The sequence below is a fragment of the Brassica oleracea genome, chromosome C3 (assembly GCF_000695525.1).
Source record: "Brassica oleracea var. oleracea cultivar TO1000 chromosome C3, BOL, whole genome shotgun sequence".
Lineage (NCBI taxonomy): Eukaryota > Viridiplantae > Streptophyta > Magnoliopsida > Brassicales > Brassicaceae > Brassica > Brassica oleracea.
The window spans coordinates 11,632,639-11,658,944 of NC_027750.1; the positions used below are offsets into that span (position 1 = coordinate 11,632,639).

General features: G+C 33.9%; 4 protein-coding genes and 1 long non-coding RNA gene across 11 annotated transcripts; 2 read left to right on the forward strand and 3 right to left on the reverse strand.

Moving 5' to 3' along the window:
* Positions 1-7,135: 7,135 nt before the first annotated feature.
* LOC106334244 lies at positions 7,136-7,422 on the reverse strand. Its single transcript, XM_013772549.1, has one exon. The coding sequence runs from the start codon at positions 7,340-7,342 to the stop codon at positions 7,181-7,183; it is 162 nt and encodes a 53-aa protein (XP_013628003.1). The 5' UTR covers positions 7,343-7,422; the 3' UTR covers positions 7,136-7,180.
* Positions 7,423-10,068: 2,646 nt separating this feature from the next.
* On the reverse strand, positions 10,069-10,606 carry LOC106329880 (RNA polymerase sigma factor sigF, chloroplastic-like). The gene is made up of 2 exons (XM_013768489.1): positions 10,434-10,606; positions 10,069-10,362 (listed from the first exon to the last, which is right to left on the reverse strand). The coding sequence occupies exons 1-2, from the start codon at positions 10,500-10,502 to the stop codon at positions 10,069-10,071; spliced, it is 363 nt and encodes a 120-aa protein (XP_013623943.1). The 5' UTR covers positions 10,503-10,606.
* Positions 10,607-13,832: 3,226 nt separating this feature from the next.
* Positions 13,833-16,009, reverse strand: LOC106332775. 4 transcript variants are annotated; one of them, XR_001268172.1, is made up of 7 exons: positions 15,860-16,009; positions 15,543-15,696; positions 15,361-15,440; positions 15,091-15,277; positions 14,784-15,008; positions 14,250-14,704; positions 13,833-14,130 (listed from the first exon to the last, which is right to left on the reverse strand). It is a non-coding gene; the product is annotated as an uncharacterized LOC106332775 (long non-coding RNA). The 4 variants fall into 4 exon arrangements; XR_001268173.1 differs by having other exon boundaries at positions 14,250-14,382; positions 14,475-14,704; positions 14,784-15,277; XR_001268171.1 differs by having other exon boundaries at positions 14,250-14,386; positions 14,475-14,704; positions 14,784-15,277.
* Positions 16,010-17,354: 1,345 nt separating this feature from the next.
* LOC106328096 (translin) lies at positions 17,355-19,318 on the forward strand. Its single transcript, XM_013766461.1, has 7 exons — positions 17,355-17,772; positions 18,000-18,096; positions 18,183-18,298; positions 18,562-18,606; positions 18,698-18,723; positions 18,811-18,946; positions 19,038-19,318. The coding sequence occupies exons 1-7, from the start codon at positions 17,391-17,393 to the stop codon at positions 19,145-19,147; spliced, it is 912 nt and encodes a 303-aa protein (XP_013621915.1). The 5' UTR covers positions 17,355-17,390; the 3' UTR covers positions 19,148-19,318.
* A 150-nt stretch (positions 19,319-19,468) lies between these two features.
* Positions 19,469-22,368, forward strand: LOC106328095. Of its 4 annotated transcripts, none has more exons than XM_013766459.1 (10): positions 19,469-19,652; positions 20,180-20,280; positions 20,439-20,589; positions 20,685-20,737; positions 20,831-20,921; positions 21,020-21,329; positions 21,419-21,485; positions 21,567-21,803; positions 21,902-21,955; positions 22,032-22,368. In XM_013766459.1, exons 2-10 carry the CDS (start codon positions 20,194-20,196, stop codon positions 22,200-22,202), a joined length of 1,221 nt encoding a protein of 406 aa, XP_013621913.1. In that variant the 5' UTR covers positions 19,469-19,652; positions 20,180-20,193; the 3' UTR covers positions 22,203-22,368. The 4 variants fall into 4 exon arrangements, with proteins under 4 accessions (XP_013621913.1, XP_013621911.1, XP_013621914.1 ...); XM_013766457.1 differs by having other exon boundaries at positions 19,471-19,652; positions 20,406-20,589; XM_013766460.1 differs by having other exon boundaries at positions 19,478-19,581.
* The last annotated feature ends 3,938 nt before the right edge of the window (positions 22,369-26,306 follow it).

Genomic DNA, 26,306 nt, shown 5'->3' on the forward strand with positions numbered 1-26,306 from the left:
GATCAGACCAAAGAAATTTAATGATTAATGCATGATTACATAGAGATCTTTGTCCTAGAAAAGAATAGATCTATCTCCGTGTTCTAGACTTGAGGATTTTTGATGATTGCTCGCTTGCTATCTTAACTTAGAACAGCATTACCAGAGCTCCTAAGCAATAGGGTCCTTAAGGAAAAATTATAAAATATTGGGTGGGTCCCACCAAAAAGAGAAATCGGTCACCGAAACCACAAAATAAAGACCGATCTTTTTTCTTTTCTTGCACTATTTGCGGATCCCACTGACACGTGGCAACCCGCGATTAATGCGCCTTTTAATTTTTTTTTTAATCAGACAAAAAAAATTAAAAAAACTTACCTATGAAACCGGCACACCCATTTCAGCGTTAATCATATGCTATTCGAACTTATTCAACTGAGATCAAATGCTTAAAAGCCCATGGGTCCTCTTTTAAACCATTGATTAAAAGCTTTTGATTATTTTATTTTCTTGAAACTAAAAGCTTTTGATTATTTGTCTTGGTATTCATCTGTTTGATTTAGAGTAATTTATAAACTCTTTGAGAACACTTATTAAAAATACATTAAATTTTTAGTGTTTGAATTTTTTTTTTTTGGTTGGTTTGACACCTCATATACTATATTGGTATTGAGAGTAAACTTAACCCACATAAAATACATGCGATAACGGCATCAAAGTTCTCTTTTCCTAAGATATCTATTTTCTACATTAAAATTTTGAAGATAGCGAGTACGTAAAAGACTAGGCTTGAAGTGATGTAATTCGAATATTTTGACGAGAAATTCATTAATAGATATCGTGAAAGCAGCCTTTATGGTCGCATTCAAGACCGTGATATATGTTTAATCATAAAGAATACAAGAACATATGTTGCGGGTAGCGTGGAAATCTCCTCTATAGGCAGATAATTGCATGTGTACATGTACGTGTTGCCAAACTGATGATCACTTCTTGTCGCAATAGAGAGAAAATAAAATAAACAAGAAAACTGATTTCCCATGCTATCGTCAACGCTTTCTTAAGCATATGACCCAATTTTTTTTTTTTTTTTTTTAAGCATATGACCCAAATGGCCAAATATTAGGTCTCACGTAACGATGAACTAGTGGGAGATGTTAAGAAAGCGACAATACAAATAAAGTAAAGAAGTTATATCACTCGGGGCTAAAGAAGATGAAATAAGCCAAACATCTTCTGTGTTACCAAAAAAAAAAAAAGAAGCCAAACATCTTCTATCTTCTATCGTTTAGCCTCAGTTTTCAAAAAGGTATGTCTTTACCTAAAAATGTATTTGGAATTTTTTGAATTTAATTAATATTAGAGAACCGGTATTAAATATCTACAAATATCATCAATTTATTTAAAGTAATATCATGCATCTGAATGATCAATTAGTCTATTTAATCAAAATGGGAATCCACTAAGATGTTTTGTCGTTGCTCAAACATATTGACAAATATTAAACTAGTACCTAATAATGATGATGATAATATGAATTAGGTGATAGGTTGCAAAATCCAATCAAAGGTCACCCATGTCTCCTTCATGGAAGTTGATCTGGCAACAGAAAATACAAGTAACTCAACGGTTAAATAAATTCAAAATTAGTGGATGTGTATTTTGTGGTTGCAAACTAAGTGGATGTGTATTTTATTGTTACTGCATTATGATTGTCACGTAGACATTGTCTGAAATGAAACAACAAGTGGATTGGCTCAAGTTATGGATAATAAGTGGATTGGCCCAAGTTGAAGACTTGATATGCTGATTATGTTAAGAGATGATAAGTTATCCAAACAAGTGAAAGAGACTCAAAGGAAGAGGGAACTGATTTGTTCATATTGTAACAAAAATACTTTAGAGCTCTACGGCTAACTCTACGTCGATCCGTTTTTTTTTTCATTTTTCAATTTATTCACTATAAACTCTACTAGATATATACTGCAAATAAATATAACTTTATTGAATAAAAGTCATTTCGTAGCCTCGAATCTGATATCGTTGTTGGTTTTACTAAGATTCTTATCGTAACTTTTATTCTCAAAAAAAAAAAACTTTTGTTCTCTAATTGTTCATAAATTCAAAATAGTTTTAAGATCAACATTTTAAATAGAAGTGTAATGCAATAAAAAAATGTATCTACAAGATCACTCACCTACCAGTCTTTTTTTGGTTTTATAATAGAATGAATTTGACTAAGACCACGTGGGCTCTTATAGGTCGTACTGAACTTCTTTTCAGAATTATTTTCCATCTCTGTTCTCTCCATCTTTATTTCTTCATTGCGTCAGTCAATGTTGTTACTCCATTATCTCTCTTTCGATTCCATGGTTGGAAATTTTCAGTATATATCCAGAGTTTGCAGCCGTACTAAATGATTTGTTAGCGTGTGGAAAAATACAATCTTCCTGAATAATCTCTTAACTATCATTAGTTGAGTAACATTATCATTTTCTTTTGTTTTTGTCATCATTTTCTTTTGTTTTTGTCATCATCACTTAGGAGGTTACCTTTGAAACTTCAAAGCAGTCACTGAGAATAATTAATTTTGTCTTTTACCCTCAACAAATCAAGTAATATGATCTCTTAGTTTTTTTTTTTTGCGTGTGTGTGTCAGCAATGCATCACTAAGTTTTGCTTCTTTTCTCATAGTGTCAAAGTTTGCTTCTAATTCCATAGTGTCAACATATTATTAATAGGCCATGTTATAAGTGAAGTGATTAATCTGTATATGCATGGAATATAGATGGAGTTGATTAAATTGTATTTTCATGTGTTTTACTATCCATTAACTTCTATAAAATTAGGTTTATACGAATGTTATTGTTGTGTCAACAAAATATTAATAGGTTTTGTTATAAGTGAAGTATTAATCTGTATATGCATGGAATGTAGATGGAGTTGATGATTAAATTGAATATTTATGTGTTTTTACTATCCATTAATTTCTAGATGAATGACCATCTAGTGGTTTATACTGATGTTATTGTTGTGTCAACAAAATATTAATAGGTTATGTTATAAGTAAAATAATTAATTATATGCATGGAATGTAGATGGAGTTGATTAAATTGTATATTCAGGTGTTTTACTATCCATGAACTTCTAGATAAATGACCATCTAGTGGCTTATACTGATGTCATTGTTGTATATCATTATCCAAATTCAAAGTTCAAACATCCACGTTTCAAATAGAAATAACAAAACTCCGTGGTAAATTTGATAATATTCACTATTCACGTTTCATTGTTGTTTCCCCGCTACACCAACAAATGCAACTTTTGCGGTTAGTAGCGGTTGTTGACGTTTTGCAACAATTACAGAAAACACTATAAATCGCTACAAATCTCTTTGAACCTCTAAAATTTAAAAGGTGGTTACAACTAGCGTTTGCGTTGCAAGAGGATAAAATATTTTTTTTAACCATATACATATAAAAATAAAAATATTTAGTTAAAATTTAATATTGAAATAATATAAATACTAAAATATATATAATATTTTAATTTATATTATTAAAACAAAAGTATTTTCTATAATTTTTTAAAAAAAATTAATAGTGTAATTTATAAATATAATTTTTATATCTGTTATAATAGTATGATTTTTAATATTTTTATAATTATATAAAATATAAATATTATTAATTTATTATTTAACCACTGTTGCGTTTGGTAGTTAACCAGTCGTAAATATCCCGCAAACACACCAATTTTTAACCGATGTACCACGTCATACAATTTTTTTAATAATGTTTTAAACCGCAACACCCGTATTCACAAACGCTCGCAACCGCACTCGCAATCGCTAGTTTTGAGTTTTACATGGTCCCCTTATTTAATATAGCAGAAAATGGGTAGTTAGTATCAACTCGATTTAATATATTACCGAAAAGCGTCAATATTGTATAGTAGTCATAGAAATTTAAGCAAAAGAACATTCGAATGTATACATAATTTCTTTTCTTTTTTTTTGCTAAAGGTATACATAATTTCTTAAGAAAATTATTTGTTGAAGGAAAAGTCATTTGCGACTATCTAGCCAGGGAATAGAGAAAGGACAAGATTATCACTTGCAGAAGAGACGGAGTCTATCTGCGATGATTCCGAACCTGATGATGATTTTGATGTGTTTTATTCTGAAGCAGAGAATTTTTCTATCTTTAGAATATGAGACAGCTTCTATTTTTATTCTCATTCAGTGATTTATGTAATGAATGGAAGCATTAAATTCGCGGAATTCATTTGCGTTTTTCTTGAAAACCGTTGTTGTCACCAATCAACTTATACAGCTGAGTTGGCTTGGGCACGGATCGGATATCCGAGTTTTTGAAGGTATTTGTGATTTTTTCGTATGTTATGAATATCTAATTTTTCGATTTGCTTTGCTTCGGAAAAATATAGATATTCGGAAAAACGGATATCCAGAAAATAAATAGATATTTGCGGATACTTACGAATACTTACGAATATCTCATATGTTTTCATTAATACAAATAATCTTAAAAATTTGATACAAATTTGTTTTGTAAAATAATTTTTTGCATGATATATATATGATAAAAATTAAAAGAAGTAGTGAATCTACATATTTTGTAAATTTTTTTAACTTAATTAACAATTATAATAACAAAAAAATTAAGAAAAAAAATATAATTGGCATAAATGTGTTTTTTTCCTTTTATGTAATACTTTTCTATAACTAATAATGTGAATATAATTTATCAAATCATATGTTAGAATAATAATTATATAATTTTATACATTAAAAACTTTAAATATAATCAAGATATACATATATTTATATATTGCTGGATCGGATCGGATATCCGGTTCTCAAAATTTTAATATTTGTGATTTGCTTCAATTTAAACAGATATTGATTTTTAGTATTTACTTTGCTTCGAAAATTTACGGATATCCAGAATTTTCGGATCGAATAGAAACGAATAACGAGTCGAATCAAATCTAATGGATAAAATGCCCAGCCCTACAGCCGAGTGCGTATTTCATGCTAGCTTTTAAAAAAAAACGCTTTATGTTACCAATCATCATTTTTTCTAACCATTTGCGTTTTTCCAAATAAAACAAAAAGAATAGTTCGCGTTTTTCGAAATAGTACATTTTTCAAAGGACCGCACATCTCATTTTACAATCAACCTATACCCAGCGATCCATTTACAAACCGCAGTCGACAACATTTTTCTATTTAAAAATTAATTAATTATTAACACTTTATTAACACCATATACTTTAATAAGTAACATGTTAAATATGCTCTTTAGTTTAAATTCCTGATAATTTTATCAATGATTTACTTTAAAAATGTTTTATAACTTTTAACTTATTTTATTGTTTTCAAATATAATCATAAAATAATTATACATAAAATACATAAACGATAGTCAGTTTGATTATAAAATGATTAAATTATTTCATATAAACTGAAAATACCAAAATTAAATTACCAAAACTAGGAACCATTAAATACCCAAAATAAATCATTTCCCATTTCATCTCGATTCCGGTTCGTTTATTTTGAGTAATTCAAGTAAAATATCGGCTACTTTAGTTATATTATATATCATTAATATTTTGATATATTCAGGTATCTTTTTTGTTCTCGGTTCGGTTCCAGTTATTTCAAATATATAATATAGAAACCGTTTGAGTATGTAAAGGTTTCAGTTTCTATTTCACTTATTTTGGTTTTGTTCATGTTTGAATCTTCGGTTCTCATTTTTTGCCCATGCATAAACCTATCCTACACTATAAATACTTAACAATAAGTTTAATCACTAAACACTAAATTCAAATGTAAAATATATATTTACTATATATTATATTATTTCTATCTAGTTACTGGTTTTTAAAATATTATGATATTATTACTAAGCAAACAAATTCAATTTTAAATTTTATTAATATATTTTTTACATTATTTTTTTCTATCAAAACATCATTATTTTTATCAAAACCGCACTACCTTTTCTATGAAATCCGCACTTGTCCCGCAAACCGCATGAACCGCAGCTGCACCGTACCGCATTACTTTTTTATGGAATCCACACTTGTCCCGCAAACCGCATGAACCGCAGTTGCACCGTACCGCACTCTAATTCCACACCGCTTATATTATCAAAACCGCGGTTACCATTCGGACCCTTAATATTGAAACATATTTTTTAATCCTTAGTTTTTAAATTAACAAAAGGAAATTTTGAATATGCAAAAAGGCCAAAAATAAACAATATATATATACAAAAGGCCAGAATTTCCCCACGTTTCATCTATTTCCGGTACTTTAGGGCTTCACGCTGATTGCTTTGGCAGAAAATACGTCATCGATTTGTGTCCAATTATTTTACAAAAACCCCTCAAAATAATTCTTGAATTACAAAATTGTAATTTGTAAAATAACCCTTCTTCTTATTTAAATTCTGCAATACATATTATGAATTTTAAACAAAATATCATATGAATTGGCACATTTGGTGATGTATAAATTGCTTGTAATTAATTTAACAAAATATAATTAAATTGCTACAGTTTGTGATGTATCTCGTAATCAAGTGCGTGTTCATGGATTCGATTTTGCCTTCTTACAATATTCTTTTTAAAATGTATACTTATAGCTAAAGTCGGTTGATGCTACGTAATTTTTTATAAAATGCTATATAAACGAGAAATATATTAATGTCTTTAAGTTTGCCAGAGGAAATTAATATATGGTCCTCTTAATCTTAGTCATATATGCAGAGTTGTTTTGTATACTGGTCTTCAAGTATGACAAAAAGTAAGATGAAGTTGCCTTTGACACACATAAAGAAATTTTACTTTAATGGTGTATCACTAAACTAAACACTCTCCTTTTCAAAAAAAAAAGTAAGATGAAGTTGCAACCAAAAAAGGAACTACTCTAACTATTACGTATGCACATAGATATATGCATATATTAATTCTAAAACTATGAAGATGAAAACCCCAGATAACCCAAAAGAACTTGACATACATTATGTGGATTTTGAATTCAGATAATGACACAATGAGTAAGTGCAAGAAAAACTACTAAATTACATTTCTTTCGAGCGAAAAAAAGAAGAAAAAATAGAGTAATAATTAAGTAGAAAAGGAAAATAATTTATCCAAAAAGAAGCAATCAAGAGTCGTTGCGGTCGTGGTTGTTGTCACGCCAGCAGACTAACATAGCGATACAACGGCGTAGAATATAAAACTTGGTTCTTTGTTTCTTCACGACATGACTGCACTTTTGCCCGAACGTTTTGCAAGGCTCGCACGTGCTATTCTCCTCTGGTGCCATTGATTGTTTCTTCTCTCCTAGTGCCAAAAACTCTTAAAAAAACAAAAAAAAAAGGTGCAGGAAAGGGAAGAGCTTGAAGGTTTCTGCTTATGAGCTTTGATTTAGTAGAAGAGACACAAATATGGAGAGTTTAGTATATAGTTGTCAAGTTGAGGGGGCAATCTTTGTCAAAAACTCAACAGTATGTTTTTTACTAAGGTCCAAGCCATCCAAACGCGGTGAGTATTTACTTTGTTTATGTTTGCATGATATTAAAAACTATTTTAAATTGCATCCTTTGACTCCAAAATATTGGAGACTTTTAAGTTGTTGTATGTTTTTTGTTTTATACTAGTTAGGAATAAACCAAGGAAACTTAAATCAAACAAAAATAGAATGAGTTATCATTCTTTTTGAGGTTGCTTTAAAATGATTCTATAGACACATGTTCTGAGGTCCCGGTAGTGGATATTGATATCCTTCAGCAAAAGGATAATGTTGACTCATCTTCAGCAGCTATCCATCAAAATGAAATACATCCCAAAGCAAAGCTCTCTCTTCCAACTCCAGATTATAGTGAGCCTCAGAAGCATATTACAAAGATTGAAGGTCTCGTACATGAACTTGAAATCACTCCGGCTTTGCAACCTACTTTAGAGCAGGAGAACTCCACTGCTTCGCCAAACTCTGTCACCACTTTGCCCATATTAGTAGATTCACAATCTACTCCCACTGCAACACCTATTATGGAGTCTCCTCCATCAATCATTACCAACACTAAGGTTTGTGAAACTTTAGTTGTTGATCCCTTAACCACATCATCTAACCCTTGCGCATTTGAGAGTCCTTCTCGGTTCGAAGTGTTAGGTGATGTGGATGAAGTTGTGACAGAGCCATCCAGCTCGCTCAGCTTGACAAGAGGTGGGAGAGAGACAAAACTTCCTATTAAATACCAAGATATGGAATGGAAGACTAATCGAGGGAGAGGAAAACGGGGTCGCCGTAGCCGTGGTTCTTATCACTAGATATTGTCTTTCATTGCTTTATTGGTTATTCTAGTCTTTACCTTTGTCGTTTCATAGGTTGAGATTCAATGATTCATGAAGCTTGTTTCATGCAAACTTTATCCAACTATAAGATTTATAGTCTTATCTTGTAATAGTTTATGTTTTTTAATTTGAAAGCATTTATTCAAAAAAAAATAAAAAATAATGTCACTAACTTCAAAGTAGTTGACATATAGTATATGATATTAGCATTTTGATATAAAATTTGAACGTTAATTTAAAATCAGTTTGAGTATTTAGTTTTTACCAAAATAACCCATTTAAGTATTTCTGGAAAAAAAACTGATCAAACAGATGTACTATATACAAAGCAAACCATGTATGACTATGAAAGATCAAACAAAAACACTATTGAGATACACTGTTATGTTATGTCGTAAGGGAAAGAAACAAGCACTATGCAGAGTTGAAATTTATTTTGTTTATTTATTTATTTAATTTGGTAGACATCTAATGTATATTTTTTGTCGACATCTATGTAAAATCAAGATTGAGCTAATTAATGTTCGAGGCAATTGCCGCATTGGCATGCGCCTGAACGTGAGTGGTCGTCCGTGTAAGCCGAACCCTACCATCTGTTACAACTGTTGTCTTCATTGCAATTTATTGGGTTCGTACTACATTACCTTTACACGCTTTTCCTGAAAATTTACGAATCAAATTTAAATTGCACCTTCAAAATATACATGTAAAAAAGCTCAGAGTACACAATTTCAACAATATACTATTTATGTTGCTTATTGCTTTCAGCATTATCAACCATATTCTGTAAAGATTAATTTGGTTGTGGATGTCAAGTCTCTAATTATTATAAAGAAAATAATATATATGTGGCTATCCAAAAATGTATATAACATTATTGTTTTTAACGTTGTTCAAACATGCTAATAGCCAATTTGTAGAGAGCAACTTTATCATTTCAAAATATACTTGTAGTGATTTTTCAAAAAAAAAAACAGTATAATAAAACTAGCCAACAGAAAATTTCAAAGCTCGTAAGTTTCAGAAGACTTTCAGAGGAAGTTTAATATCATGAAAATGTATACGAACACTAAAAAATTAAAGTTCATTCATTTCTATTTGTTTGTATTAGAATAAATGCGGGGGTGTTCTACTGTAGAATGAACATGTGAAAATGTTGCGTCAGAAGACAATTCAAAAGTTATAAATCACTCAGAGAACTTGCAATAGGATATAAACATATATAGCATATCTACCTCAAAATGGTTGAAAATATATACCCATTCTTCTACCACCAGTATATTTGTAATGAATTAAATTAGACGCTAATATTTTAAGATATTTTGTTTTTGGTGTAATATTTTACGATATTATATTGTTGAAAGTATTCTATAAAGCTTTATAACGGATCTACAAGAAAATATATTCATTCTTATAAATTCGATATTAATATAGTACATTTTTTAGTCAAATCAAAACATGCTATTGAGTTAGTAAATTATAAAGCAGCTCCAGTTTATATAATTTAAACAAGCATTATCACAATTCATTGAATTTTTAAAATCATTAAAAAATCAATGTAACCATGAAAGTGGATCTTGGATACAACTCTTATCCAAGAAAACACTATCATCAAAGGTATATATTATTGAGTATATTATTTTGTACACACACACCATATTGTTATTAATAGAAGAAAAAAACTATTGTCTCCATGAGCTAGACAAGAAAATCAGCATAAGCACTGAGTCCATGGCTGTTCATGTTCTGCTTAAGCTTGTACAATGCCCTGCTCTCTAGCTGCCTTACCCTCTCCTTAGACAGTCCATAAATTTCTCCTATCTCCGACAACGATCTCTGTTTCCCACCACCAATCCCAAATCTCAGCTTGATGATCCTTCTCTCCTTTGGACTCAGACTCAGTACGTTGAAAAGATTCCTTACATGGTTCCTCATTATCTGTTTCCCCACGCTCATTGCTGGTGTTTCAATCCCACTGTCTGGTGTTACTTCCTATAAACGAAGTAAACTGTTTTTAACATGTTGTACTCGGGTTAAAGTAACATCTTCTATAAGGGTTTTACCTGAAAAGCGGTGTCCTGATCAGACCAAATGGGCTGTTGCATTGAAAGAGGTGTTCTTGTATTGTACATAAGCTTATCCAGCTTCTCTGTTGGACACCAACGTGGCTAGCGAGTTGCTCTTTACTAGGACGGTAGTTTCCTTCCTGGATGCACGTTTTTCTGGCTTATGATACTTTGCCTAGTAGCATGTACACGTTCTCCTGTATTAACATGAGTAGGTTTTATACTAGTTCTTACTTTATCATCTACTAGTTGAGAAAGATCCATGGTTCTAAAAATATCTGTAGGCGGGAGCCTAGGCAGCAAATCGCTCCTAACCAAAGTGATTCTCTTTAAATCCGATTTGTTCGACTCAGAGCGGTTTAAACAATTCTAAATCGATTGTGATTTAAATAGAACTAAATTAATATAAATATGTTAAATTAAACAACAATGTTAGTTTAAATCCATAATTTTGTCTAATTTATTTTGTTTAGTATATCTTATTATATCTTATTTTAATAATTCTTCAAAATAATTTTATAATTAAACCCAAAACCCAAAATATCTTTTATATATATATATAAACTAATCAGCCCTGGGATGGGAACAGTTACATGAAACGGGGACGGGAAACAACAAACTTAAAAAATTTAGATACGGGTACGACATAGAAACAACAACCAAATTATAAGAAAATATAATAATATACATAAGTTAAAATATTAAAATCTGAAACACAAGTTTTAACAGAAGCAAACACATTTGATCAAAATACTAGACAACATCAGAAACAACAGTAAACACACTTGATCAAAATACTAGACAGCAACAGAAACAGTAGCAAACACACTTGATCAAAATACTAAACAGCAACAGAATAAGCTAATCATCTAGTAACTCATTTTTGAAATCCGGTTCATCTAGTGAAAGGTCAGCAAACTCCAAGAATCCTACATTTTCCGTAGAATCAAATCCATCTCCACCAACGTCCCACATCTTGGTCTTTTCAGCTTCATATTGATGAGAATTCCTTGATAGATATCTTAGGTTGTTGTGGATGAAAACCAACTGTTGAGCACGACTAGAATTTAACATGTTCTTTCTTAGTGAATGAATGAATGAGTAAGTACTCCAGTTACACTCAGCACATGAAGATGAACTAGGCTGTCCAAATAACTTAAAAGCTAAAGTTTAGAATAGAGGAGTTTGAACACCAAAGTTATCCCACCAACTTTTTGGATCCATAGTAGACATCACTGAAATTCATGTTAAATCTTCAAAAGGACCACTCTTCATCGAGAACAATGCATGCTCCTCCATAACTTTCATGTGATCCTCATTGCTTGGAAACAATCTTCGAAAGCACTTTATCCTTTCATGTAAATTTTCTGAATCTCTATGTGGACCTTTTCTTGCCAAATCTTCATTCAGCCAATCATCACTATAAAATCTACAAAATACAGAACATGTATATAAACATACATGTGACAGGAAAAATGAAATGATAAATCATATATTAAAATTTTAAAATCATACTTTGGATTTAAAGAATGAGCTAGACAATGTAGGGGAGTGTTATTTTTTATCCAGCGAGCCACCAAAATTTCATAAACAACATCGTAGAAGGGACTGAATTCAGACATTGAACGCTTTTCTCTCTCTTGTAAATCTCAGCTTTCACCTTTTCGATCATAGGATCCCACATCTCTTATACCAAGTGAAGACTTGGCTTGTCGGTGTCGCAAAATCTAAGCATCTCATATATAGATCTTGTGAAATCTATAATATAAGATACCTTTTCCCACCAGCCATCATCCACAATCTTCTCTTTAACAAAGCTTGCTTTCCCAATGTCATCATCTCTGTAAGTAGACCATTCTTCACTTATAACCATGGCTTGAAGACCCCTTTTGATAAGCTTCAATCTCTTAAGCATCACAATGATTGAGGCAAACCGTGTATCAGCAACCTTAAGTGATCTCAGCGGACAGAACTCACCAAAAATTGCTAGTCTCATGTTGTGGTTCATGATGAAGTTTTTTATTGCAAGGGCATCTCCATGAATTTCAGTATACACTCCTCATATGTTTCTTGATTTGCTTCCACATTCCTTGCTGCACAAATATTTTTCAAAGCGAGATTGAGAGTATGAACAATACATGGTGTCCAATAGATGTGAGGAAACCTCCCCTCGATAAGGTCTCCAGCCGCCTTACAATTTGGTGCATTATCAGTGATGACTTGTACAACGTTTTGATCACCCACTTGATGAATAACTTCTTCTAACAATTTAGCAATGAAGAATTTATCTTTTACCTCACCGAAACAGTTCTCAGCCTTGAGAAACATATGACCACTTCCAGAAGTAGCTAGGAAATTAATCAGAGGTTTTCTTACAGGATCGCTCCAACCATCACTCACAATCGTCACCCCTCTTTCCTTCCATGTCGATTTCAGTGGCACTAACAACTTCTCAACATTGTTCTTCTTTTGCTGCAATAAAGTTGTTCGGAGTTTATTATAACTTGGAGGTACATACCCATCGAGTTTGCTGGCAGCAGCAAACTGAGACCGATGATAGCTAGGATTTCTTGCAAGATTGAATGGCACACCTCCTGTTAAAGCATCCTTGCAATTTCTTGATCCAACTGATCTCTAGCTTGAATACCAAATGATGCAACGATTGGTGAAATACAAGATTTCCTCTTCTTAGAAAGAGATTCACACGGTAAATGAACTGCTCTACGTTCCGACTCAGATATCTTCAGCTCAAATTCATTTTTCAACTTCTGCATTGCAATCTTGTCAGCCATTGTTGATCTTCTACAGAGAGAAATCCCCTGCCCTTTCAGTGCAAGTAAATGCGCTTTGACTCTAGAATATGATCCTTGCCGAATCTCATTAACAAAACTGCACTTAAATCTCCATGTTCCTCTTGTTGCTCCTAGCTTCTCTAGTTTAGTTACATAATTCCATAGTGGAGGCTCTTCTTTTTCACTTGATGAATTGGTAGATCCATTACCAATGTTGACAGTTTCAGTTTGAGAGTTCATCTTCTTAATCTATCTAAAATCACAGGTAGAAAACATATGATACAACAAGTAAATCAGAAACACAAGAAGTCACATATGCTCATATACAGAAAACACAGAAAAAAAAATCAGAAAGTTGTATAAATGAAATATAATTCAAACCGTTTGAACCAAAATAAATAACAAAACACTAAAATCAGAAAGAGACAAGAACTTCTTACGTGTTGTGTCTTGTTGCTGACAAAGAGAGATATGGTTGACACTTGAGAAATCTATAATATAAGTTACGTTGTCACTAGAGAGAAATATGGTTGAGAGTCGAAGAGAAAGACATGGAGATGGGAGTGGAAGAGACTAATGTGGAAGTGGAAACGACTAAGAGACTATTATTGATAAACAACATCTTTTATTACATCTTTTAATACTTTCAGAATTAATAGAAACAATTTAAAACAAATATGGAATGGTTTAACGTTTACACTTCGTAACACCAAAAATCAAATAGATACGTCTCTTTTGTCTTGAAAATTCCCGAGACGTCTCCGGTCTCAGACCAAACCCGTCCCCGGTTAGTGATGCCGTCCCGGGTTCACGGCACATGTGTTGGGGACGTTTCCCAGCCGTACCCTTCCCCCTGGCGAACCCGGTACGCGAGACGGCACCCAAGTGGGTACCCGTGCAATCTAGTATATAAATCAATAATTAGTTAACGCCTAGGTTCCACCTAGAGCTTCTAGTTATAGCCTAGCAATTCCTTAACATTGGAAAGGTGTTAACATTTCCCTAGCAAGAGTGTACTTACTGGCAAACGGATTGTCCTGGAGTTTTGAAAAATAGACTTTCTTATGGATTGTCGAATCCACCAGTAGGCGTAAGTTGCGAATCTGCATCCGGATTGTGGTTTGAACTTCTCTACACTCTTCATTAGCCCCATGCTTCCTTCATAAGGAAGCATCATCAGATATGGCTCACAAGTTAGATCACTCTATTTAGAGGACAAGACCAATGTGTTTTGTTTGAAGCTAACCAGCAATAAGTCCTGAAAGTTGAGTCCACAGTTCTGATACTGTTTAGCTATATGGACTACCAGACGTAAGTTTGATGTGATCAGCCTTTCCCGGCTGGTTCTGCCACGGTGGATTTCAGATTTCAAGAGAGGACCACTTAGTCCCATAGCTTCAGCCCATTCTCCTAACGTTGGTTCACAGCCGTTTTGAGATTCTAGTTTAGCTTTACCTTCTCCAGCTTTATCAAATGCTGATTATATCAAAAGATTGCAGAAGTTTGCATCAGGGAAAAGCTTCCAAGGACACAGGGAATGGGTGAAGCATGAAACCTGTATATGTGTTATCAGTTCAGCTTCCTCATTAGCAGTTAGAAGTTGTTTTGTCTCAGGTCCCCACAAGAAGAGCTGGAGCGCATCATCAGTATCAAACCCTTGTTTCATCTTCTTCTTGGCATTAGTTTTCTGAGGAACATAAACCTCACTGTCCAAGCTGTTTGGTTTTGGAGCGCTTCTGTTCTTTGCTCGTCTCTCCAGTAGGCTCTTGGATTCGCTCTTCTGGTAAGGACATGGAAAAGCTATAACCAACATCCATAAAACAGAAATGTTTATAGCAAAACTGAAGATGAGATAGACAAACAAGGCTTAAAGAAGCAGCCTATATGGAAGTGCTTCAGAGTCTTGAGCTAACAATGCAGTAGCTTGCTTTGAAGCTGATAAAGCCTTGCGAGCTAGTGCAACCACATGCATCACAAGGCGGCTCCGCGTCTTCTAAGGGAGATATAACTGTTGGCAACTGCTTTTCAGCTGTTAAAGGAGATGTCAACCTGCAAAAATGAAAAAAAGGTTACATCATTAAGAAAATCAAAAGGATGAGTGAGATTTTACTTTAGAGAGAAAGAGACATTACAAATTCCATAAACCAGCAGACTGAAGCAACTGCTGTTCAAATTTCTCATCTTCATCAAACTGCCTCCTCTCCAGAGTCAGCTGAAATTTCAAGGAACCAAATAAGGGTCGGTATCACTTAATAATAGACTAGAAAGTTGAAAACTTTATGATTAAAGAGAATACGAGTGCTATTAAACGCACCTGAGACGTTCTGTCTTCTCTTAATGCAAGTGACAGAGGCGTAGACTCTTCTCGTGGCTCTTGTGAGAGAACAGACGCAGGGAAATGTCGAGATAGAGAAGCTAAATGACGTGAGTTAATAATAACAGGAGTTGCTGTTTAATTTGTTCATGTACTGCAAAATTCTCATCAACAAAAAAAAACACACATCAGAAAGGGCTAACACAAAAGTTATTCTCGAAAAAAAAAATCAAGAAACATTGTGAGGAGCCATGTCAAATCAATGGGAAGACTTAGCAATTGTAAAGAAGAAGAAGCAAAGGCACAAGTGTGTATACCAGAGGAAGGAGAAGAGAAGCCGCTTTTGAGATGTGTCTTCGTCGTAAACGTAAGGAGATGAAGAAACCAAGTTACTCGTAGCTTCCATTGAATGGCTAAGGACAACGAATCATAAACTCATGACGAGCAGATAAGGCACTAAACATGCTCTAAGCTCTCTCGTGCTGCTGCCATGGAACTCCAGGGTCCAAATTTTTGTTCCCTAAACCCAAAGAAGGAAACCCACGGTAAGGCCCAAATTTCCCAAAATGTAATTAGTATTAAGATTTTTTTTTGTCAACAATTAATATTTGGGAGAATTGGTGAAATAACCAAAACAAAAGTAAAAATTAAATTTTTAGAGAGAGATAGGAAGAGAGAGAATGGTGTTTTATTTTTTTGTTGGTTAGGGTGTAATTTCTTTTTAGGGAGAATTGGTGAAATAACCAAAACAAAAAAATATCATTAAACAAAATTTCCAAAAATTGTACACACAAAACATACAAAATTATCATTAATTAAATGATTTATTCTTTTTGAGTTGTTAATACAAAGCAGTGTTTTGAAATCCGACCCGGATCCGCGGTTGAACCGGTAAACCCGGTGACCCAGAAAAAATCCGGTTTGGGTTTTGTGAAAAATCCAATATTTAGAAACCCACAAAAACCCGTAAAAACCCAATAAAACCCGGAACATGATACCGGTTGAACCAATAAATAACTTTAACTTCATTTTTTAGTTTTTAATTATGTTTTTAGATTATGTTTTATATTATAAATTTCCAATTAAGAAATTAGGTGATGATTAAAAAAAAGTTAGGTTTTCCCTTTTCAATTTTATATTTGTAATTTTTAGATTTTGATGAAAATTTCACTATGCCATCTGAAGAAAATGAAATGAACGATGGTAGAGAGAACCAAAATTAGTTGATGTGATTTGGTGTTAGTTTATTTTCGTTATTGACAATTTATTACAATGATCTTTTACTTTTGGTTTATTTTGTATTTGAAGTTTAGTTTATTATTCACATTACACATTTAAATATTTATAAATTTTATATCTTGATTTTTTTAAATGTCATACATCTTACCTTGTTAGAGAAATTTTAAATAGTTTAAACTATTTTTTTGATATTTTGTATGTCAAATGAAAATAAAAATATAAAAACTAAAGTTAATTATTTTCTAAATGTTTTTAAACATAAAATATATATACATATCCAAACTATTATTTTACTTTCTTAAAAAACATTTACAAAATATTAAACTTTAGTTTCTATATTTTTATTTATATAGCTGATAGATTATTATATAATAAAATTAATTTATTTATTAATCTGCGGTTCAACTGCGGTCGACCCAGTGATCCAGCAACCCAGTAAGTCGTCCGGTTCAGTATCCGGGTCGGGTTTAAAAACATCGGTACAAAGTAAGACTTGAAATGTAAACATGTATATTATTTCGATTTGGATTGGTTAAGTAGTTCCGGTTTATTTTCATTACGGTTCATAAAGAAGAGAAAAAAAGGAAGCGGCGCAAGTTAACATAAGAAATGATGAACTCAGCGTACCGAAGCGTTCACTTGACAGCGTCTCGTCTGATAAACCCTAACCCCATCTCCTCTTCCCTTCTCCATCTTCTCCCTCTCTACTCCTGCACCCACGCTGCTCCTCCTCGCTCCTCTCCTCTCCGCCGTCGATTCTTAGCAACTCCTTCCTCTTCCTCTTTCTACATTCCTATGGCGGCAGGAGATGACCAGGTCCCTCCACCGGAGTCTCATTTGCTCGAGAAGCAGTTCGAGAGCTTCCGCGTTCAGCTCGAAGAGTCTGCAGCTTTGAGAGAGCAGATTCGCGCTGTGGTTATGGAGATTGAGTCCGCCACGAGGCTCATTCAAGCTAACCTCCTTCTCGTTCACCAGTCTCGACCCATTCCCGGTAAATGATTTAGTACTGCTCAGGGTACTTGTTCTTGAGGAAAGAATGAATCTTGGCGTCACTTGGTGTTCTGGGCTTGTCTCCGGACACGAGCTGTGTACTTGTTCTTGAGGAAAGATTGGATCTTTGAATCACGCATTGACATTTTGTGCTTAAAGGTTTTCACTTTGAAGCTGTATGGTTGTTACTTGTTACTAATGACGTTGCTGTTTCTGTTGATGGAGCAGAGATTATCGAGAAAGCTAAAGAAAAGATCGATGATTTGAAGAAGTTTTACGGTCGGCTTGCTGAGATCCTTCAGAAGTGTCCTGGACAGTACTATAGGTAGATCTAGTAGCTTCTACATGTGGTAAGAGTTTTGTTTCTTGAAATGGTTTAGTTAGTGATGAAGGTTTTTGTGATTTTATTAGGTACCATGGGGACTGGAGGAGTGAGACGCAGGCAGTGGTCTCCCAGCTTGCTTTTATGCACTGGCTAGAAACTGGAACTCTTCTTGTGCATGCCGAAGCTGAAGCAAAACTTGGGTGTATGTCTCTTGATCTCAGATTTACTCTTTCCATGCTGTCACGACAACCTTAAGATATGATTTTTCACAACTATTGAGTTATTGATCCTTACAATGGATGATGATGATGCCTAGGTTTGTTTTCATTATGTGGGTTTACTGCAAATCTGGAGTAGAAATCTTTTCTAATTACGTTCCTTTCTTGATGAAAATAAGCAAAACAAATGTTGGTCAAATCATCTGTCTCATTTAATTCCACTTCATTATATATCTATATATTTCAGTGAACAGTTTGGAGTTTGGACTGGAGACAGAAGATTATCTGACTGGTATGTTTCTTATAAAGAACTTGTAAATGGGTCTAGCTGGGAGTCCAATATATATTCTGATCTTCAAGCTTTTCTTTGTAAAAATTTGCAGGAATTTGCTTCATGTCAAACGATTTGGTATGATCATTAACCATCATCTCAGTTGGTTTAGGAAAACCTTTCAAAAAGTGAAAATCTTAAAATATGCAAATGATGTTGGAGCAGCCTAGGTACGTGGTGAATAGAGTAACAGCAGGAGACTATGACTGCCCGAGAAAGGTGATGAACTTCTTAACGGATCTTCATGCAGCCTTCCGCATGCTCAACCTCAGGAACGATTTTCTTCGCAAGAAATTCGACAGTAAGTCTACCTCTTTCCAAATTGTATGATATATATAGTAATACTTAGAGCTAAGTATGAGATGGTGGTGAACATAATGTTTTTTTGACAGGTATGAAATATGACCTAAGGAGAGTGGAAGAAGTATACTATGATGTTAAGATCCGAGGGTTGATTTCTGGTGAAGATCCTCCTCCTCCTAACGTCCAAGCCCAATCCTAATAAGTCTTCACTCTTTTACTCTCGTTGCGACTTTCTTTAGATCTTGATGTAACGGCAAGGAGTTTATTTCTGTAAAACCAAAACGGCATAGATTGTGTGTCTGGAAAACCAAAACGGCAACGAATAGACAGATCCTTTTAGTTTCCTGAAAACGACAAGTGTTTTACCGTACACTAAGTGAACAGTGGGCCTTGTAGCCCATGTTTATCTTTATAATCATCATTTAACGGCGTTAAAAGGAATCCGCAAACTTTTCCGTTAACCGAGTCAGAGTGAGAGGATAAACGTTCATGAAGAACACCTGTCGTAGTTGCGGACTTGAAACGCACGTTATATTATGACTTACGCCACTTTTGGATTTCAAACTCATTAAATAGAGCTCTTGGAATCCGCACAACACTCGTCCAGCACAAGAGTCGCAGTTCATCATCTCCGTCAGTGTTCCTCTCTCTGTCTCTCTCAAGATTCTATGTTGAATGATCTCCTCTACAGTTATACTTAACTAGTATGTATCTTAGATTCTCTTACTGATAGATCGCAAATGTATGTTTATCTGATTAGGAGTTGAGTTTAAGGATGTTAATTAAAGCTGAGATTTTTTACCAGTTAAATATTTGTTTTTTTCTTTCTAGTATTGTGTATGTGTATGTGTCAGTGGCCCACTTTCTAGGTAATTATCTTTTTGTTCTTTCTCTTTTCCATTGCATTCGATTTGTTGATGACTGTAATAAACAATTTGTAGCTGCTCTCAAAGTTTCGATTTTTGTGTTTATCGTAAAAGATAATCCGACAGATATCTTGTCTATTAAAATGTCTGTTCTTATTTTTATTTTTCAATCTGGAGGCAAAAAGTCATGTTTTTTTTTTTATATATTTTTGAGAGAACATGAGTCTTGTTGTGTATTTGTTTACTAGTATTTTAGTATTATATGGATTAGGAAAATTTCAAGCTAGGTTGGTGTATAGGGAACCTACATTGTAGCGTTCTTTTCGATTACTTGTGACCTGTATGTACTTTGTGAATATTTGTAGTGTAAGAAACAAACATGGACTGGACTGGAATAGTGCCTCCTTTTGGGATGGACCCGAGACCTTATTCTCCTGAAACTTTTGCTGGATTCAAGTGTCACAGTGTGAGAACATGTTCTTTCTTCTTCTTCTTCTTCTTCTTCACTTGTGCATTTGAATGAATGTATCTTTATGACTTCTAATCCATCTTTATTTTTTCTTATTTTACATACATCGCTTATCTTGCTAGGTTGTTGATGAGAATGTTTGCCATTCAATGAAGGACATGAAGAGCTTCTTTATGGAACCTAAGCATGACAATTTCGCCGTGGATAGTTTCTTAGGCCTTGGTATGGAGAATATGGGCTTAATAAGCTCCAAGATGGAAGAGTTTTCACTTGGACTTGACTTTAGCTTTCTCCCAGATGAGTATGGTAATTCTGTTAATGCTTGAATGCTTTGTAACATTGTGAGTGAGTGTATAGTATGATTGGTTCATGACGGAGCTGTCTTTCATTTTATCTTTAAGGTGGTCTAGATCCTTGGAGCAAGCAAGATAGAGAAGCAGGTTTAAAGCCAGAAGTATGTGTTCTCCTCTCCATTACATGCTTTCTTTCTTGGCCATTCATGAAAATTAACGAACATCCTTATATTGCTATATAACTCATCTCGTAGATTCTTGATGGGTTTCTGGATGAAGTTGAGGACGTGGAACATATCTACGCATCTCACCATCCTCCTTCAACTGCCAACCATTTCCTTCCAGGTAAAATCTTATGTGATTTTAATCATCTCAATGCTTCTCTGAGCAATACGGACGTGGTTTACACACTTTTACAATCTATTCGATAACTTTACTTGCAGAAACACAAGTCAAGAAGGAAGTATCTGAATTAGATGGTGAACCTTATGGTCTTATGACCTTCAGCACAGAATCTCATTCTCCTAGTGGAAGCATCGGACTCTCCGAGTGGTCAAAAGAAACAGCTGTTCCACATGCTGAATCCAGTGGAAATGTTAAAGATGGTTTTGCTACAACAAACTCAAACGAGATGCACTGGTCTTCTTATGAGTCAGAAGATGACAGGAAACCACTATCCACTTTACTACTAGGCTCTTGGGTTGGACGAGGCAGGAGTCGAAACAAGAACTTGCTCAACACCCGTTGTACTAGGTAAAATCTTGTCTTGTTCCATTCTTATAATCCCACATAAATCAGATTTACTAATGAAGCTTGTCTTGTTCCATTTTGCAATGTTGCAGTTTAGAGTCTTTCGGTGAAACAAAGTCTTGTTTGTCTTATGACTTCAGGCCTCGGAAAGAACCTCTGGTTTGCATTACTCTCTAAGACTATCCGAGTGTTTTCACATTATTTTGTTAATCTAATTTTAAGAACCTGATATTATTGAAGGAGAGTACATTGTCATCTGATGATCCAATAACTTCATCTGAGAGCGAAGATGACAAATCTGTAACAACAATCAAATCCAAAAGCAGAAGTGACAGGAGAAAGCATCAGAGGATGTGGACTATTGATGAAGTGGTGAAGTTGCTTGATGGTATCTCTCACTTTGGTCTTGGCAAATGGACTGATATAAAGAACCTCTTCTTTCACTCCGCATCGCACCGCACGCCTGTTGATATCAGAGTATCTTTTTTCACCATCCACCTCATCAAAACCAATCTCTTCCTTTTTTTAGTAGTGATTAGTGTCTCAGCTTTCTTCTCCTCAAACTTATTATGCAGGATAAATGGCGTAATTTACTGAATTACAGTAACAAGCATAATGGTGATGAAGAGGTTTGTCTTTTCTTTTCTTTCCTTTTGTTCAAGTTTTGAGAAATTCTCTGTTTAATACAGTTTTGTGAATTCTCAGGGTGCAGAAAAACAACGGTGGTCAGCGGGTCGCACTATCCCTAAGGATATACTACATCGTGTAAGAGAACTTGCTTCACTCCACTCCAAGTCATTGTGTGACTTTCATGGCTCCTCAAGAAACTCAAGTATGTCAAGGAAGAAGAAGAATAAGAATAAGAAGAGGAGTTGATAAGTGTTGATGGAGAAACTCTAGTAGATTAAAATCGATACTGAGTCATTTGAACTGTCCTCGAAAGTTTAGGTAGTCTGTAGGATATCAGTTTTATTTGCATCTTCTATGTGGATATATGAAAACGAGAATGAGTACTCCAATTTAGTAAAGCTTTCTTTCTGTATGGGAACTCTGGGAAACACGTTCTTATTGATGAAAAACACCAATTAGTCAATTACAGGATAAAATACGAGCTGTTAGAGTGAATCTCAGATCAGGTTCTCATAGCAATCTTAATCTTCATATCATGTCAATCATGACCAAAGGAAGATTCATGGCATCTCACACTTTCTACCACATCAGCAGAAAATACAAAGGACGATCTTATTTAAAAAACGAAACATTTCGAGAGCAAAACAAAGGACGATCTTAGTCAATGCAAATGTTGACTTCTTCTAATTTTCTTTTTTGAACTAATAGGAGCTTTGGATCTTCTTCCTTTTTTGTAACTGAGGCTAGGAGCTTGGATCTCAGAGCACTATTAATCCTAGCACTTCAGATGGGGTTCTTAATTTTTTTTTATTAAAAACAAAAAAAACAAACCAATCACAGACCGCCACGTGTTAGTGGGACCCGCAAAACAGTGCAAGCACTAAAAAACACCGCGTTTAAATAGAACGCAGAGGCGACAATGTTTAGTTTTTATGTGGGACCCACCTACTATTATAATAATTTTTTTAAGCTCTCCCACTTAAGTGTTCCCGTTGATGCTGCTCTTAGTGCTTTGATATCTCCCTAATCCCAAAACTCATCTGCACTAACGCTAAAGACATGATATCTCCCTACGAGCACAAGAGGACCAACCCCTAAATTCTAACGTATGTAAAATATTATTTTGTTCATTTCCTCTGTATTTACTGTCCTTCGCATTCATGGTTTCTTGCAGTAATCAGTGTCTACATTCTTGATGAGGAATAATACCTCTTAGAAATCGGAAACAAGAACGCATGTTGGCTAGAATAAGATTTTTTAAAAAACAATTTGCATATAAGATTACATAAATACCATGTAATTGGTTCAGTTTCAGATAAGTTTACATAAATATATTTTTGGAATTTTTGTTTTGAAATATGATTGTGTTAGATTGTATGATACTATATGTATGCTCGTTTTAGTTTAATTTTTTTATTTGTGTTTGGTGGTGTTGTCCCATCCCTACAAAAAGAATATCATTATTATTTTATTTTATGTTCTGTTAGAAGAATACTGTAGTATCAATAATTGAATCATCCTTAACGTAAATAAAGTACTATAATGTATACAGTAGTTTTAGAAACCTAAATACAGACAGAAATTTTTTGGTAATGATTATGGGTCCGTTTTTTAGCTAAAGACCACGAAAGCTGGAACTAGGCTGGAAATTTGATCCGGATCCGAAAATTCAAATTTATACTGATCTAAAAATATTTAATCCGAAACCGACTGAAAAATTATAAGTATTTAACTGGATCTAATTTTTTTTACCAAAAAATGGATCCAAAAAGAATTGACTCGAATAGATCTAAATTCAAAAAGTCCAACCTGAATAGACCCGACTTGATAAGAATTGATTCATGCAAACAAGTATATCCAAAACGATAACTTTATGTGTTATATTTTCTATATTTTAATTTATGATTTAGTTGAGTGTCTTTTTGTTTATGATCTTCATTATTATTTATGTAATATTTTTAAGTATGAAATTTTAAATCCCTAATTTAGAGTTTACAAATATTTAATTTCAATTAAAAATTATTTTATTTCAGTTATTAGTAGTTTATTTTGGTTATTAGATAAATATGATAGATTTCAGCTAAATTTAGATGGAATTTAAGTATTTCGAGTTCTAAATACCCAAACCACACCGAATTCGTTACGTACCCTAAAATTATATGTATTCTACAAGTATTTTAATTATAGATCCGAACCGACCCAATCCTGAAAGAAACCAATCTAAACCCGAAGAAAAAAAAAATTCAAATATTTAGTTGGGTCCAAATGTATAGGATCCAAATAATCTCGATCCAAAAGAAACCGATCGGAAGACCCAATGCCCAGAACTAGCTGGAACGGTCAATTCAAGTTCAAGTTCAGGTCGTTACAAGTTGAGTTGTGAATTATTGTAAATATATTAAAAATCATAATGTGGACTTTTTAAGATGATCCCTCGAATTGCATTTGCTTATATAAAAAGTAAATTATTTAATTGTTTTTGAATTGATTGTATAAGTGATTATGCAAAAGTAAAACCTTACATGAGGTGGTATTAACTTTACATATAAACAGACATGCAAGCTTATTGTGAGGTGATTCATGAGTTATAGCATTCATGATTCAAACGGTCTTTTATGTAACATTGGATATAACAGCAAACACTCTCTAACTTCTTTCTTGTGCCCCAATTCGATCGGAGGGGGGCAGTGGGGCACGATCTTCAGCTTGCTGGTCCATTTTTGAATTCCAGTCACTATCGAGTATAATAACAATGTCTGTTGTTTGCAAGTTCAAACCAAAGACTACCGGCAACGCACGTGTGCTAAGAACAACCATGAAGACTTGTGTGACTTGTGATGATGTTCAATGAAAAAATAGTTTGGCCCAGCTCAAAATAAAAATCAAATCGCAAAAAAATGAATCATAAATTTGTAACCTTAGAAAAAAATAAAGTTAATAGGAGAAAAATATATATTTAAGCCGTGTTCGTTTGTACATCTGGAAGATGCATCCAGATGGTCCATCTAGATGTCTTATCCAGATGCTCCATCTGGGTGTTGTTCGTTTTTTCATTTCGTCCATGCATCCAGATGAATCATCTGAATGCAACTATGTTCGTTTGCTTTTCATTTTTTAACTTCCATCTACATCCAGGTGGACTTGTTAATAAAATAATTAAAATATATTTTTTTACGTTTCGGCGGAAAAATAACATTTTTACGGTTTTGGGTTTTTGAGGAAAAATGTGTTTTTGGCGAAAAAGTGCATTTTTGTGGTTTTGGCGGAAAAATACGTTTTTATGGGCTTGGCGGAAAAATACGTTTTTGCGGTTTGGACGGGAAAAGTGTGTTTTGCGGTTTTGGCGGGAAAAGTGTTTTTGACGGGAAAAGTTTTTTTCACGATTTTAACGGAAAAAGTTTTTTTCGCGATTTTGGCGGGAAAAGTTTTTTCATGATTTTGGCGGGAAAAGCATTTTTGCGTTTTCGACGGGAAAATACATTTTTCCGGTTTTGGGTGGGAAAATACATTTTTTCGATTCTGGCGGGAAAATGCGTTTTTCCGGTTTTGGCGAGAAAATGCGTTTTTCCGGTTTGGGAAAATGTGTTTTTCCGGTTTTGGCGGGAAAATTCTGTTTTCCTGTTTTGGCGGGAAAATTGTGTTTTCCGGTTTTGGCGGGAAAATGCGTTTTTTCGGTTTTGGCAGGAAAAATCAATTTTTCGGTTTTGGCAGGAAAATTCCGTTTTCTGGTTTTGGCGGGAAAATTCCGTTTTCCGGTTTTGGCGAGAAAATGCTTTTTGCGGTTTTGGCCGAAAAATGCTTTTTGGAGTTTGGCGAGAAAATTCATTTTTTTTTTGGGTTTTGGCGAGAAAATGCGTTTTTTTTTTGTTTTGATGGGAAAATGCGTTTTTTCGGTTTTGGTCGAAAAGTGTGGCTTTACTGGTTTGGCCGAAAAATGTGTTTTTATGGAAATGTGTGTTTTACTTTTTTTTGCGGAAAACGCATCTTGCGGTTTTGGCGGGAAAATGTGTTTTTCAGTTTTTGCGAGAAAATGCATTTTTGGTTATAGCAGAAAAATATATATGCAAAAAATTAGAATTTAGGGTTTGAAAATAATATTTTGATTTTAAAAGGTCATTTTTGTCATTTATCATTTTGGACTGAACTAGATGCTTCTGCATCCAGATGCATCATCAACACTCACCTCCATTTGCGTGAGAATTTGAGATGAGTTTTTAAAAATTCAACTGGGTGATCCATCTGGATTTAACATTATAATGCATAAAACGAACATCGATTTCCATCTAGGTGAGCAAACGAACAGGGGCTAAGTTAGCACATGTTTCATGGTTTTGAGTTCAGTATTTCTTA

Coding starts and splice junctions, on each gene's coding strand:
- LOC106334244 (XM_013772549.1), bottom strand. CDS start 7,342: ATGGCACCAGAGGAGAATAGCACGTGCGAGCCTTGCAAAACGTTCGGG.
- LOC106329880 (XM_013768489.1), bottom strand. CDS start 10,502: ATGTACAATACAAGAACACCTCTTTCAATGCAACAGCCCATTTGGTCT. Junction 10,363..10,433: donor ATCAGGACACCGCTTTTCAG/GTAAAACCCTTA, acceptor CTTCGTTTATAG/GAAGTAACACCAGACAGTGG.
- LOC106328096 (XM_013766461.1), top strand. CDS start 17,391: ATGATGAACTCAGCGTACCGAAGCGTTCACTTGACAGCGTCTCGTCTG. Junction 18,299..18,561: donor AGCTGAAGCAAAACTTGGGT/GTATGTCTCTTG, acceptor TATATATTTCAG/TGAACAGTTTGGAGTTTGGA. Junction 18,724..18,810: donor GCTTCATGTCAAACGATTTG/GTATGATCATTA, acceptor ATGTTGGAGCAG/CCTAGGTACGTGGTGAATAG.
- LOC106328095 (XM_013766457.1), top strand. CDS start 20,194: ATGGACTGGACTGGAATAGTGCCTCCTTTTGGGATGGACCCGAGACCT. Junction 21,330..21,418: donor CTCAACACCCGTTGTACTAG/GTAAAATCTTGT, acceptor GCAATGTTGCAG/TTTAGAGTCTTTCGGTGAAA. Junction 21,804..21,901: donor GCACGCCTGTTGATATCAGA/GTATCTTTTTTC, acceptor CTTATTATGCAG/GATAAATGGCGTAATTTACT.